The sequence below is a fragment of the Meriones unguiculatus genome, chromosome 2 (genome assembly GCF_030254825.1).
Source record: "Meriones unguiculatus strain TT.TT164.6M chromosome 2, Bangor_MerUng_6.1, whole genome shotgun sequence".
Taxonomy (NCBI): Eukaryota; Metazoa; Chordata; class Mammalia; order Rodentia; family Muridae; genus Meriones; species Meriones unguiculatus.
In genome coordinates this window covers 96415596-96431443 of record NC_083350.1, presented here as the reverse complement: position 1 = coordinate 96431443, position 15848 = coordinate 96415596, and the positions used below count along the sequence as shown (strand labels likewise).

The 15848-nt window shown below is 42.8% G+C and overlaps 1 protein-coding gene across 2 annotated transcripts in view; it reads right to left on the bottom strand.

Moving 5' to 3' along the window:
• Positions 1-3013: 3013 nt before the first annotated feature.
• Positions 3014-15848, bottom strand: part of Gnptab (N-acetylglucosamine-1-phosphate transferase subunits alpha and beta) — a 69059-nt gene continuing 56224 nt past the window's right edge. For both annotated transcript variants that reach the window (XM_021640077.2, XM_060377873.1), the window contains 8 exons: positions 14695-14894; positions 14289-14508; positions 13164-13277; positions 11373-11458; positions 10855-10953; positions 9303-9470; positions 5183-5273; positions 3014-4404 (listed from right to left, as the gene is read on the bottom strand). In XM_021640077.2, coding sequence (XP_021495752.2) covers positions 4327-4404; positions 5183-5273; positions 9303-9470; positions 10855-10953; positions 11373-11458; positions 13164-13277; positions 14289-14508; positions 14695-14894 — 1056 coding nt within the window. In that variant the 3' untranslated portion in view covers positions 3014-4326. The remainder of the gene's footprint in view (positions 4405-5182; positions 5274-9302; positions 9471-10854; positions 10954-11372; positions 11459-13163; positions 13278-14288; positions 14509-14694; positions 14895-15848) is intronic.

The window sequence follows — 15848 nt, the reverse complement described above, 5'->3', positions numbered from 1 at the left end:
CTGCCTTGAATTCCTGACTTCCTTGAGGAATGGCTGATATGAAAATGTTAGATGAAATAAAACCCTTTCCCCCCAACTTGCCTTTGGTTATGGTGTTTCATCACAGCCATCGAAGCCCTAACGAAGACTAGTGACAGGTGAAGAGGTATGAATGGGAGACTAATGGAAAGAAGGAAAAGGCAGGTGAAGCACAAACAACAGGCACAGGCCAATCTAGAAATGCACAGCTCATTTGTGAAAATACAATGTTGCTGGCACAGTGTAAGATACAAAGTTCGTAGGTGAGGGAAAGCAGAAGAACCAATTAGAATTATAAAGCCAAATTTAAAATATAAGTTTTTTTTTTCTGTGCTGGAGATATAAGCCAAGGCCTTGTACATGAGAGGCAGATACTCTAGCACCCAGTGACATATTAGCCACACTTACAGTCTTTACTTCGCTAGTTAATATTTACCCTCTCATAACAACACATTAAGGTTTGTTGCATTTAATCAATAGATTTGAATTTTGCAATGCTTTTTGAGTATTGCCTTCAACTTGGGCAGTCTAGGAACTCAGTCTTCCATATACACCTAGCTTCACAGGAGGGCGGTGCTCTTTTCAACTTTAAAGCTTCCTTTGAGTTAAAGGGTCCATTTCTCAGGCCAAAGTAGACAGAGCCAAGAGTAAGCTAATCACTGTATTCATTCCCAATCAGGATTTTCTGTATGAAACCAGAGATGGGGTTTCTGGACTTTAAGGGATTAAGAGCCATGCCTTCATTCTAGGCATAGAATTGTCATGGCAAGGCACGGATGGACATAGCTGAGCAACAACCCTATCAGGGGTCTCTAAAGAAAGATCACTGATGGAATGAACACATCTTGAAGGGGATTGGTTAGATTGGCCTATACCATCTGCTCTAGGCAGCCCGACAATGGCTGTCTGCACATCGGCCATCTAGAAGCTGCTCAGTCCATGAGCCTGGGTGCTTCTGCAGTTCCAGGGTGGCAATGAAGGCCTGGGGGCATTCCTGGAGGGCCAATGATTTTAATCTATGTCTGAAGGTTGAAGAGTTGGGTCAGGTGCCAGCAATGGATGGCAGTGGCAGCCACGGGATAAGGAGGCTGTCAGCATGGTGGGCACTCACCAGCAGGGTCGACTGCCAGCTCACAAAGGAAGAAGCTTCGCCCTAAGACTTCCTTCTATCTGGGCTGCCACACAGGCCCTGCCCACGCACTGTAGGATGCGCTTTCCCACTAGTTTGCCTAACAGAGATGACACCTTACAGCTGTGCCCAGAGGCTTGTCTCTTGATTCTACACCTTATCAAATGGACATTATTAACCATAATATACATCCAGAATACATCTCTGAATTTCCTCTTTTTAAAGAACTTTAAGGTACATCTGTCCCTTACAGTCCAAGCATATTTCAGTGCCAAAGAATTAATTTCATGGAGACTTTTGAGTAGAAAAATGTCATTTAATGGTGCAGATTTTAAGTTAGGGCTGGAATTAGACTAAATGGGATGGAAGAGCAGTTTGACTAAAAAGAAGCCTCCTTCATCACTAGATCTGGGATATTCATTCTTTCATATTCTTCTCTCCTGGCCAGGTAGCTTGGGTAGACCTTGAACTTACTATCTTCCAGCTGTATCCTTCAGAATCATCCTTCTGGGATGACAGATGTATGCCACCATACCAGTCTGGAAAAAAAACAGGCTGATGAGGTTGCCCTAAAGGTAAAGGCACATGCTGCCAAGCCTAATGACCATGTCTCAGGAGACACCTGACTCCTACAAGTTGTCCTCTGACCTCTGAAGGTATGCCGTGGCACGTATACGCCTTTCCCTGAGGCACACAAAATAAAAATGTAAGATGGTCACGGTGACACACACCTTTCATCTCAGCACTCTGGAGGCAGGTTGGTTTCTGTGACATTTAATCACCCATGTAATGTTGCTAAGAGGGAGCGATTTAAGTCACAAGGGCAGAGCAGTCCTCATCAGACAAGTGAACCTGCAGGCATCTTGACCTTGGACGTTTCCCCTAGAACTATTAGGTAATGCATTTCTGTTCTTCCTAAATTACTCATACTTGGATATTATTCCTTACAGTGGTGGTGGTTTTGTGATAAGGTCTCTTTGTTGCACAGACTATCTGGAACTCACTATGTAGCTTGGGCTGGCCTTGAACTCATGGCAAATCTCCTATCTCAGCCTCCTGAATGCAGGGATTATAAACATTTTTGTTTGAATTTATTTTTATTATTTTAATTAGGTATGTGTAGGTGTGGGGAGGTGGAGCACATGATTGTAAGAGCACACATCAGTCAGAGGTGTCAGATCTCTCTGGAGCCGCCTGATGTGGATGTTGGGAATTGAACTCAGGTCCTCAGAAGGAACAGTATGTGCCCTTAACCACTCAGCCATCTCTCCAGCTCCAAGCATGCTGCATTTTATTTTAGTATCACAAATGAACTTAAGATACATTCTAGCCTTTTATAGAATTTCACTTAAATGGTTTTAAGATTTTGAAATTCCCGGCCACTGACTGCTCATCAAATTCTGCTCTAATGACCTGCTGAATTATGATATAAATGATTAACTTTTTAACAAGTTTCATTTAGAATCTATACCCTCCTCCCATACAGCAGTATTCTCCAGTATGTCTTAGTACTAACCTTTCCTTACATTACTTCACACTTATTAGTGTTCACTGCAGAGCCCGACAGCCAAATGCATCACACAGACAACCATTCAAATGACTGTTGAGTCTGGACAGTAATGCCAATCTTCAGAGACTTAAAGCTCAAAGCATAGGGCTGGAGAGATAGCACAGTGGTTAAGAGCAGTGGCTGCTCCTCCAGAGGACCAAGTTCAACCCCCAGCACCCATATTTCAATTCCATGGGATCTGAAACCCTCTTTTGGTTTCCAATAATACAGGCACATGTGTAATGCATACAGCCCAAACACTTACACACAATATAGCAGTAATAATAATAATAAAAAAATCAAAACATCAATAAATCTGATTTTTTATGAGACTTCATTTTTTGAAATACACAAAATTTACAGCACAAACACAGTATTTACACTTCAAGTTCTCTTTACAAAAATGTGTGCCATTTTGGAGGAATACTACTGAGATCATGATCGAAGATATTCACGGCATCCGGTTTCCACACAACCCCGGTATAATGACATAACGGAGCATGACTAGTGTCCGGGTTTGCTTACCCATAAAAATGAGGCTCATTTTCTGGTCTGCCAACAATGGCCTGTGGGTCAAGTCTGTCTGGGGCTTTTGCGTAGCTTCAAACTAAAGGAGGTTTTCATCTTTTTATTGGGTTGCATAAAAAAAAAAAAAAAATTAAAAAAAAAAAACCCAAAACAACAACAAAACGTTTAAGCAAAGAAGACTGACAAAGATGACCATGTCTTGAGTGATTTACTCTCTGTCCTTTTGCTGAGAGTGAGCTGCTGGGAGATATGGTGGCCTTTCAGCTGGACGCCACAGCCATGTGCTGGGACTGTCAGCACTATTCATTTCTCAAGGAGGCACTTTGTTTGCATATGTACATTTCCGAGACATAATTACATCCGGTGAGTAGCACTGCTACTTGACATTAGCCCTTCGCAATTAGGCCTGCACACATCATCACAGTATTCTGGGGACTGAGTTGAACAAGCTCAAAGCACTTTCAACATCAATCCCCAAGCTCTTCAGTAGTTGTTATTCAAGACCACTTGAATGTTAATAAAAATCAATAATTTAGATATGCTAGAAGGGAGAGATATTTCTACATTATTTAAATAAGATCTATACAAATATGGTTTGACATCCTGATTCATTATTTTCAGAAGCAAGAATAACTAACTTAGTAGCTTTTTAAAAATGGGAAATGAATAAAAGGAGTAGAAAGTGAAAAATTATGCCAAAAGGCTTTGGAATGCAAAGACTGGGGTCCCGCAGCACTTGATTCCAATTGGCCTGGCTTCTTAGTCTGCAATGATTGTGGGAGGAAACCAGCGGCTTGTCAGTGAGGGTTTTTCAACAAGCTGACAGGTCCTTCAGCAAAGCCTTTAATAGTACAGGCCGAACAAGCCATCAACACAAGTTCTCCGTGTGCTGACTGATGAATTCCAGGGCAGTGGGCTCTAGTCACGCTGCAGAACACAGACTGCATGCCATGCCTTCCCCTACCAGGCTGTCTACGTGTCACGTCTTAGGTACACCCTGTGATGTTGAGGTCTGTGTGCCATATCATAGAGACGCCCTGTGATGGCGAGGTGGGAGATGCTCAGAAGACGCTGAGGTAGGTGACTTTCAAATGAAGAGCTTCTACACCTTGATTCGGTCGGGACTAGCTTCTTTGTGGATCCTTCTCCTGGGAAATATCTTCCGCTTCAGAGCAATTATCTACGTGATGGAAGACAGAAACTAAGTAATATTTTTTTTTCCCCATATTGATGAAAGACTGTTAGTGAAGCCAGCTTTCCTTGTGCGACCACACACTCTTGATCATTGCCATAGTCTGATACAATAACAACAACAAAAATCAAGTTTCCTTCACACTTTCCCCCAAAACAAAAGCAGTCACTAGTCTTGCTTAGTCTTGTACACAGTACACTTACACATGTACCCAGAGACGCCAGAATAAAATTATGTTGGCCCATGGTTCATTTTTCGAGGATCTGTAACAACAGATTCTATACAGCTATTGCTAAGGCCATTTATTTTTATGATCTTTGTCCAGTTTTCTTTCTGTTTTTAATTGAAAGGAACGGCCTCTGTTTAATCATTAGAAACTAATTCTGAGTTTCTGAGTAAAAAGGAAGACAAGACAAAAGAATAAAACGTCGCCAGGTTGGCTGAGCACTGCATGACTTTACATGCTGGACACACTGACAAGGCTGTAAGCTAATAGGAAAAAGCTTAAATGTTCTGTTTGCACTGCTTTGCCTTCCCTTTACTTCTTTTTTATCTCTCTGTGTGTGTGTGTGTGTGTGTGTGTGTGTGTGTGTGTGTGTGTGTGCGCGCGCGCGCTGCTGGTGTAGATTTTCAACCCGACTTCTAAGTAGCCTAGGCTATCCTTAAACTTGTGATTCGACCTCCTAAGTACTGGGGTTCTATACCCGACAGTGGGTTTGAGTTTGTGTCATTTTCTAAAAGGCCATGAGAAACATGGGAAACTTACCTGTTCAGCAAAAAACGAGAATATAGTAAATATAATCAGTGTCGCTAGTACGCAATGGGTCCAAAACTTCAACTTGTCTCGATATGCCCTCCTGTTCAGAAACAAAAGTTATTCACTGAGTTTTTATAAGAACATACTATCCAATCAACGCTAAAATATTGATAAGATATACACCTCTAACACACGTTCAGATCTGTTACTTCATAATAAATATAGTACTGTGCAGGGAGTAAAAGTTCCCTCACTTCAAAAGAAAAGTGCTTATAGACCTTAAACATCATTTATCTTTATTCATTTATCCACATTCATTTACTCCAGAATAATTCCTGTAGATACAGAGGAACGAGCAAGATAAAGTTTCTGCTTGAAAGTGTTTAGAAAGTGTCATCAATAAGGTAGCTAGAAACATGTGTTATCAAAATTAAAGTTCTGTAGAAACGGGACAGCTGCACCAATAGGGTTTTTCCTGAGCCTTGAGTGAGAGGCAACATGTCTGGCTAAAAAGGGAGAAGTAACAGTGGCAGAGGGGCACAGTGGCCCAGAGCCCTGCAGAGGTGTCAGAAGAGCTGGCGAGGCCCGGGGAAGGCAGAGCCACAGGAAGGCAGCTGGCAGGACCCAGGGCTACTCTGGAAATGAGGTTTGCCTGTGGAACTCTAACAGGAAAGTGGATGAAATGTGGGGGTACTGGTGTGTCACACAAGCAAAGTACAAATTTAGGCTGTGTGAAGGATGGACAGATGGACAAGTAAGGCACACAGTCTGGTTTTAGCTGAGGCATGGCAGAGAGTAAGGGGCTGTTTTAGGGCAATAAGAAGGAAAAGAAATAAAGTGAAAGTGATGTTCTGTGGTAGGGACCCCTGGGCTCAGGATTTTTTGGCTTTGTTGGTCTCCTTGTGGAGCTCCTGTCCCCTCTGTGCCCCTCCCCCCTTCTTCCACATGACCCCCTGCAACCACTTTGGAAATCAACCTGGTGCTTTCTCAGAAAATTGGGAATAGTGCTACCTCAAGATCCAGCTATACCACTCCTGGGCATATACCCAAAAGATGCTCCACCATTCAACAAGTTCATTTAATCAACTATGTTCACAGCAGCTTTATTTGTAATAGCCAGAATATGGAAACAACCTAGATGTCCCTCAACTGAGGAATGGATACAGAACTTGTGGCACATTTATACAATGGAGTATTACTCAGCAATAAAAAACAAGGAAATCATGAAAATTGCAGGCAAATGAATGGAACTAGAAAAAAAATCATCCTGAATGAGGTAACCCAGAAGGAGAAAGACACACATGCTATATATACTCACTAATAAACAGATATTAGACATATAACATAGGACAGCCATGTACAGAACTAAAGAAGCTAATCAACAAGGAGGACTCTAGGGAAGATGCTTAAATCTCACTTAGAATGGCAAACAGGGTAGACAACAGAAGTGGTCAAAGAGAGGGAACAGGATGGGAGCCTACTCTAGAGGTCCTCTGAAAGGCTCCACCCAACAGGGGATCTAAGCAGATGCTGAGACTCACAGCCTAACTTTGGTCCCCAGCTTCTTAGCTTCTGTGTTTACAGGCTTTCTGTCAACATACTGGTGGGCATCATCTTCTTCAGAGACTGAGAAGCTGTTGGATCTTGCTGGCTTTTAGGCCAGCCTCTGAGGCACAGTTCCTTTTCAATAGCCAAGTTGAAAACACCCCAACTGACATCCACAATGTATCCCTAACAGACCGGCACTTCCTCTCTCCAGTTCTCCTTGGTTTGTAACAGCAGGCACCCTCTGCCATGACTCAGGACACCTTACTCTATGGGAACGCCATGTTTGTCATTCCTACCACTGATGTGAACCACACAGCTCCTCCCCTCTCCAGAGCACCACCAGCTACTTCTCAGAGAAAGTAGAAGGTTTGTGTTCATCATGTACTTCAGTGAGTTTCTGACGGCAGGTGGGGAGGACATACTCAGCTTCATTCTGACACGGCCAACTGCCTAGGAGGGGCCACAGAAATGGTTCTCAAACCACCTTCAAGCCCACCACTTCTTCAACTATGTCCCTGAAGTCAGAACTATGTCCCTGAAGTCAGAAACCGGACCCGGCCAATTAACACTTGGAAGCATGCAAAGAACTCTGCCTTCACAGCTCCGGGGAACTGAACACGGCAAAAAGCCGCATATGTGCCATGAATGCATTCTCACTCACAGAGCCTCTCCTCACAAAAATGAAAATGAACAGGTAGGAGCAGCAGGCACACTGTTTCTTTTATCCAAGTGCACCCACCAAGTTCTATCAAGTTGTCTAGACCTGCTAAGACTGCCCCACCTGTCTCTCTTCCTGTTCTCTCTTCACTGCTCTTCCACCTGTCTCCTGTTTTCTTCACTCTCTTGAAGGTCAACAGACAGCACAAAGCCTGGAGCAGATATTTCTCAGCCTGGCTTTAACCCACCAACTTAATGCTTCCACCAATCTATTCTAAAAGTGCCTTAATATATGACTTTCTTTGTTGTTATTATAAAAAAAAAAACTTCATGTAACTATTACCACATTGGAATATGGAATTTGGTGGTAAGTTAAATCTATGTTCCTGGGGCATGGTCACTCTTACTTGGCTCCAAAATAAATGTATCTACTTTGACACAGAAAGTTGTATTTTTGCAGACAGCCGTTAAGCTGATTGTTTCTACCAATTTATTTTTAAGGTACCTTTATTTATGACTGTCTATTGTTTTATAACTACAGGAGCTTCATGAGATTTTCCACATAGGGGTGTATCATTTGGGAAACCTGAATTCACTTCCTGGGCCATAGCCACTCACATTTGGCTCAAGAGTAAACTTTTATTCCCTTTGGGGGAGGTGAGAGTGAGCTAGGTTGTATAAGGACAAAATCAAGTCCAAATGTCACTTTCCCCCCAAAGAATCAGTGGTCCCATCCCAAATACACAGAAGTATCATCACAAACCTTACTGCAATACCTAAACAACTCAATTTGGTGCCCGTCACCCTGGGTGGAATGAGGGCACCTGAAGGCTGGATCCCAGCCCCTGACCTAGGGAGCTTTAAACGTCTTCATAAAGTCAATGAGGTTGCCTGAGCACCTGGCAGGGAGTAAGACAATGGAGAAAGCACAAAAAGCAGCTGTGGACTATAGCAGAGCGTGTACACAGGAGTCAGGCAACCACTTGCCAGCTGCTTTAGTGTAAGCCAATTATTCCCACTCACGAGGCTGAGGCAAGGGTCACAAGCTGAAGACCAGCCTGAGCTGCAGAGGGAATTCTAGCCTAGCGTGAGCAGCACAACGAAAGCCTGTCTTAGACAATCAAGGGCTCTCGCAGTGTGTCTTGGTCGTAAAGCACTTGCCTGGCCCTGGGTTTGATCCTGTCACTGAAAACAACTCCCCTAATGTGAGTTAGACACACAAGGTCACATGGCACAAGCCCTCACATGAGCGATATCCAGAACAGGCAAATTTATTGTAAGAAAGCAAATAAGTGGTCACCAGGGCTGAGGGTGAGGTGATGGGAAAACGGCTGCTCAAAGGCTGCTGGGAAACTTCTGGAGTGACAGGAGGGTCTTCACAGGAGAGCAAGGCTGCACACACCGCGCCACGGAGGTGTGACTACCTCTCGACTGTGTGTGTGGAAATGGGGAGGTGTATTCAGTTTTTACTTGTCTTTATCCTTCCCAACTACAGCACACAATTTCTACACAACGCTTACAAGTGTCAATCTTTCAGACAATGTCTATAAAGTGTTACTGGTTCTGAGAGCTTGCTGACGCCTGGTCGGCCCATGCTGATTTCATGTCCTATCTTTTTGCACTACACAACAACATCTTCCATGTCAGGGCTGCTGTTTACTCAGATACCAATCAACAAACCACAGAATAAATGAGTAAGGCTGAAAAAACACAGCTATGTGGTTTGTTTTAATCAAATCTCTTGAAATGCCAGTAAACATCTTTTAAATGCTTAATAAAACAAAAATTGTTAATTATATTTTCCCAAGTAAATTACACAGCAGATAACACATTAAAGAACTGTCAGCAATCTAAAATCCAGATACAAATGTATATGTAGACACACACACACATGCATGCACATATGTACAAAACAAGAATTTACCATTCCTGAAGCTCATGCATGTGAAGAAAACGGTTCCGATACTCTCTTGGCAGCTCAAACTGGGAAGGTATGGGAAACATGGATTCGTAGAAGTCCCTGAGAACAGCCTTCACTGTCTGGGCGTCTTTATGATTGTGGTCAATGTTGTCGTTCAGACAAACAAACTTCCTGAAACAACAGAGAGTCACTGCTCATATCACATGCATGGGTCTGAGCTAAGAAAATAAGAAATCTTGATTCCAAAAAAATAGTTCAGTGCACCAGCTCCCCAACTTGCTACACTCACTGATACCGTTCCCTGGAGGAGGGCTGTTTGCACAACTTCCTTGCAAATTCCTTGCCTATAAAACAAGAGGACTGGGGCAGGTAATTCTGAAAGATCCATGTAACTGTGGGAATGAATAGATGACTTCCGTTTAGTGCAGCCGGACGTGTGTGTTCAGTACATGTATTTGCCTGGCTGCACAGGTAGGAAAATGAGTAAGCACCTAAGCCAAGGCCTTTGAGCAGATGGACACGCTCCTGGGTGACTGACATGCAGATCCTGGCCTACAGTGTAGCCTCTTGGAGTTCTGAATTAACGTGTTTCCAACAAAGCTGTGAGAGGCTTGAGTTCAGCAACGCAGGTTAGGACGAGGCCTCCTTCCTTGTTTCAAGTTTTCTTTCAGGCAAAAGTCACTAAACCATGGTCCCATTAAGATAAGTTATGACAATACTTTTGAAAACAATTTTAAAAAATCAAACAAGTTTAACAAAGCTTTCAGATCTGACTACCAATTTTTGGAAAAAAAAGAGAGGATGTAGTAAGAATTTAAGAACTTACAGAAAGGGCCATGGTAGCATACGCCTTTAATCCTAGTACTGGGGAGGCAGAGTCAGGCAGATCATTTGAGTTCAAGGCCAGCCTGGTCTACAGACCGAGTTCTAGGACAGCCAGGGATAGCTACATAAAGAACCCTGTCTCAACCCTCCCCCCCAAAAACACCTTACAGAAAGACCAAGAGAGGAGGAAAAGAGCTGAGCATGGTGGCTGGTGCCTACATCTCAGGACTCAAGAGGCTGAGGCAGGTGTCAGCTCTAGACCAGCCTGGGCTAGGGAGAACCTGTCCCAAATGAAAAAAGCTAAGCAGCCCCATGCTATCCCATCAAGGAGCTGCCCCAGCAGTTAGTGACCCTTTCTGTGTGCCAGGAGGGCATCAGGGACTCAATCTAGCCAAGGCAACTGCTCAGGAGGAAGTTTTTTAGGAATACCTACTGGCAGCTATATACAAGTGACCGCCCCACCCCCTCTACCCAGTATCCCCTGGGCCTCACTGAACAGCTGGTGCCAACACTTAGCAGTCTGGGCGAGGCCCTCTGTAGGGAGCATACAGCTTAACTCATAACCCCTGCCACTTCGTTCAAACCCAGCCGAAATTCCTTTTACCATGGAGCGTCTCCATCTACTCCTCCCTTCTCTCTAGTCCTGCTTGTTACCTTCTAACTCATATTTATTTTCAGAATTTAGAAAAAAAATTATAATCAATCAGAAAAAAAATTAAAAAATTAGTACCTGGGGTTTTTTCTTATGTCATCCAGCTGGCCAACCACATGAGAAACGTTGGTACGAATCATTTTGAAAGCGATTTCTTCTTCTCCCATGATTTCAAACCTAATTGTCGAACATTGTTAAAGAGTTTAATAAATAAATGAAAATGAAAAGCAAAATTTCAATAGAAGGGCTAGAGAGATGGCTCGGAGGTTAAGAGCACTGGCTGCTCTTCCAGAAGTCCTGAGTTCAATACCCAGCAACCACATGGTGGCTCACAACTATCTCTAGTGAGATCTGGTGCCCCCTTCTGGAGAGCAGGTGTACATGCAGGCAGAACAATTGCACATAATAAATACATCTTAATTTTTCCCAATGGAAAAGGCATTCTTGAAAACTTCAGTGGACTCAACATGAGCAGAATGAACGTGTCTTCCAAGATTACGGGGCTCTCACGCAACCGTTACAGGGCTGCTGCAGGGCGTCAATACTGGACCTGTACAACTCCCCTTAGGTGGAACAAAGATGCATCATCTGCTCACCTGTATCTGTTCTTGTCTTTATATGCTTTGTGGATTTTGTCAGTTACTGGTTTACAGTTGGTAACGAGACTTTTAGTGACTGGTGGCTGTGAGAAAACACAAGTGGGTCAGACAGTCCATCAAGGGCGAACAAGGAGCAAGTGAGGTTAAGGGGGCGGCAAGAGTTCACTGGACTAAGGACATATTGAAGGGGAACCGGCTGGGGAGCCCAGAACCCTTCCCTCTTAGCTTCCATCTTAGCCACACTCTCGTGGTACACGTAAAGATTTGTGAAGAGACAAGTGATGAGGCTGGCAATCCAGGGTGCACTCTCTCCATCCTGAGGAGCGAGGGAGTGTGGACAGACACATGAGCGAGAGCTTATTTATCCACCTTTGGCCTAATTAACTAATTATTCTTTTGTCCTCTTGGACATCTCCCGATGAGTTCCTGGTTGAGACCTGTGATTCTCCTGCTTCTGCCTCTCACGTGAATTACAGGCTACAGACCACATACCGCCAGGCGTGACTTAAGACGGATCACAACAAACACAAGCAGCAGGTCATTGGCCTGGACTATATTAGCTTTGAGAGAATTGTTGGAATTAAATCTGGGGAGATACTTAAAAGATGTTATTGTTTAAAACTCTTCTGAGAATGTTCTTTACCCTGTTATAATTTAACTCCAATGTTTTAAAAATGACTTTATTCCCGCAAAAGGCAGAAAATGCCTGTGATTACACACAAACACACACACACACACACACACACACACACACACACACACTGTTCACTGATTAGGATCATCCTGTGAAACAGCTGTGTGTCTCTCAGAAGTGGAGTTACAGATGGCTGTAACCACCATGTAGGCACTAAGAACTGACCCAGAAGGTGCTTTTAACCTCTTAACCCTAGTAATTTTTTTTAAAATATAACTTTTCCAGGCGGTAGTGGTGCATGCCTTTAATCCCAGCACACAGGAGGCAGAGGCAGGTAGGTCTCCGAGTTGGAGCCAGCCTGGTCTACAGAGTGAGTTCCAGGACAGCCAGGGTTACACAGAGAAACCCTGTCTCAAAACAACAAAACCCAAAATAAAAAATAAAAAAGGATCTTAATTCTGATTTATGAAAGCAAAAGTTATTCAATACAACAAAAAGCTGTACAAAATATAGAGATATAAGTAAGACACAGTACTAAAGACTATGATTCAATATATGTTTTGAGGTATGTGTGTTCTGTGTACTCAGGTAGGGGGTAGATTGTATTTTGGGATTTTTGATAATTCAACTCACATTGTATACTTCCCATTTCCTTCCTCATTCAATTGCTTTTCTAAGATTTCCCATATATCATATGTACTATTTAAAAAACCATGTTAAATACTGTACTATGTTGCCCTTTCACCAATTCTGAGGTGCACGTTTTCACAACTCTGAAATGGGTACATCTCATACAGTTAAAAATCTTCTGCTCACTTTGGACAAGTGATATTGCAAACTGTGTGTGGAACTATTGCCGTCCCCCATAAAACCCAGGAAGGGCTGGCAGCACCCATTTGACTTATTTCTTTGGAGTGTTCTCTTTCTAAAAGACAGTTCTGGGGTTCCTTGTTATCACCCTTGGTCACTAGGATGCCTGTCTATGGAATCTAAGTGAGCAATCTGAATACCAGCTTGTATGATCACAGAGTGCGGAGGCATTCTAAGACAAGCTGCAAGTAACTACGTTCTCTGTGCTGCTGCCTTGCCTCTAGCTTCAATGTGCTCCCCAGAGAGGCTGAAGATAGCCTCACTGGCATTAACAAGACACTTACCAGATTGGGATCATAGTACGCTTCCTGAGTTGGTGGAATATTATTTAGTTGAGTGATATTAGCAGGGAGCATTTTTGAGCAATTTATTAACATGTGTTCCAAACCTGTTAGGTCCTAACAAAGAAAAATGGAAATCTGTTATATACAGCATAGATAATATATAAATCTGTTATATACAGTACAGATAAAATATAATCTGTTAAATATAGCATAGATAAAATATATCTTTTATATACAACATAGATAAAATATGAATGTTATATATACAGCATAAACTATAAAAATTGTTATACATAGCATAGATAAAAGTGGTTTAAAAATAAAAAGTATGTGCATACAAGTAACATACAGACTTATGTATTTATATATGTCTATACATATACATACATGTCTCTAACAATTAATGGAGATGGAAGGCCATATATTTGGAAAAGAGCATGGAGGGAGGTGCACGAGAGGATGTGAAGGGTGAAAAGGGAAGGGGTGATGATATAATATGTTATAATCTCAAACAATAAAGGGAAAAATCTTTTATTATGATTCACATACTTTTTTATTATAAGTATGTGAAAATCTAAAAATGGCTATTTTAAAGGCTTAAATAGCAATAGATTTCTAAGTATAAAACAGAAACATTTTAAAAGAGTAAAATAAGACAATACAACAAATATTTCATCCTCATCTGAAACAGAACATGAGGGCCATGAGACACCTATCTCTACAGGGTGGTCCAGGGTCACAAGAAAGAACTCTGTGCAACTTGATTCATTTTCACATTCCCATGCATGAGATCTGCATTCCAAAGGGGCATGGAGGGACTCAGCTGAGCTCCCTAGTCAGTCGTACCTCCAGGCCCTGAATGAACTTGCCACAAGGATCACATGGTGGCATCTACCACCTGAGTATTCCCTCAGATAACAAAAAACCCCAATGCAAGGCCACACACACACACACAAACAATCCATAAAACACAAATTTGAAACATTATTTAATTTTGGCACTAGTAAATGGATAAGTTTTACTAGCCAACACATGAAGCATTCAGACTTATCTTTACTTGAAATGTAGTAGACAAAGAGGTAATGTGAGAATTATATTTTTTCTCAGGCTAAGAGAGGATATTACCTGCAAGCTTAAGGGCAGGTCGTGAACTCTGGTAGCCAATGTCCGGATTTCTCTGTCAGACAAGACACCCGATTGATCCGTATCTACTTCATCAAAGACTTGAGAAACATTCAGGGGCTGGACTGCACTCATGAGGTAATAAAAATACGAGAAGGCAAACTGCATGTCCTCGGAGTGCCGCACCTTGTGAAGTGACGTCTTGTCAAATTCTTCAGGGAACCTGCCCAAAGATAACACAGAGAGCTCTGGACAGCCCAGGCACATGCAGTGCCGGGCGTTCACGAAAACAAGTCTGGCTTCACGTCCTATTTACATGGCATCTTTGACACATCAAATATGGAGGCCATAAGCTCATAGGCAAACGTCAGGTACATGGGCAGGCAACAGGGGCACAGCTGAGACTTACATATCCTGCAGTTCTTGCATGACGATTCTGTCAATCATGTGTGGCATGTGTGCAGGGACTTTCCTGGATGTGAATCCAAACTTGCTATTCAGGATTTTATTGACGTAGCGGAGGGAGTCCGCAAACGTGTCTTTTAGCTGCCTCCCTGTATGTTTGCTATCAGTGAAGTATGCCAATTGTGTCTTCAGTGACTCTTCCTCCTGAAAGGAGAATTCCGTGTAACTCAGTATTGTGTTTAGTCCAGAGATAAAGGCGCCACCATGCACTGTTTTAGAAAGTGGTAACACTGCTCACTAACAGAAGGTGAGTGAAGTCTGTGCTGTCAGGTCAGCACTGGCTTGAGAGTAACAGTGACGTCACAGGCCAGGTGTGCATCAAAACCTAGTTGCAGAAAACGTGACTTCAAAGCAAATTCTGCGCAACACTTAGACAAATTATTTACATACAAATGTTATAGTGCCTTAAATGTCAAGCTACGAAGGAGCATGTATCTGAATTTTTGAGCTCACTGTATGAAAGAGACAATATCAGTTGGGCAGAACTAAAGGAGCAAAGAAAACTGGCAAAGAAGTTGAAGTACTTTAATAGAAGGAACTGTGAAGACATGATGGTGACTAGTGCTGGTTAGTATATGAATGGCCAGCGTTCCTGGTCATGGTGGGAGTGCCAAGTGGTGCCATGTTTTAGGACACCATGTTTTCAAGGACGAAACCTTCCACTTCTCCCAGTGGAATTAAAAGCTTAAGCATAAGGTACGGAAAAACACACTGAGAGCCTATAGTTGTAAAATACTGCAGATGTCCAGCTGTTTGAAAGAACAAAGGTGCTGCCAGGAACCAGTCCTCACAGGTACTGACCCTGAGGCAGCGAGGGCACATGTGGATGGCACAGAATAGCCACTGAAGGGCAGAAACCAAGCAGGCGGCACGCTTAATACACCCAGAGAAAAACCTGGGCGGGCTGCCGTTCATCGACCTCAAGGACACAGATTCAAGACCTTCCCTTTTCACAGCAGATTCTGTACTGCTTGAAAATTTCACTAGTCTACAGTCAATCATATTTCTATACTTTTAGGAAAGTGTAAAAAGAAGCACAGGCAAGAAGCTGCCACCTTCCCTGGGATTAGTACATGCCCAGGGTGCAAGGCAAGATGA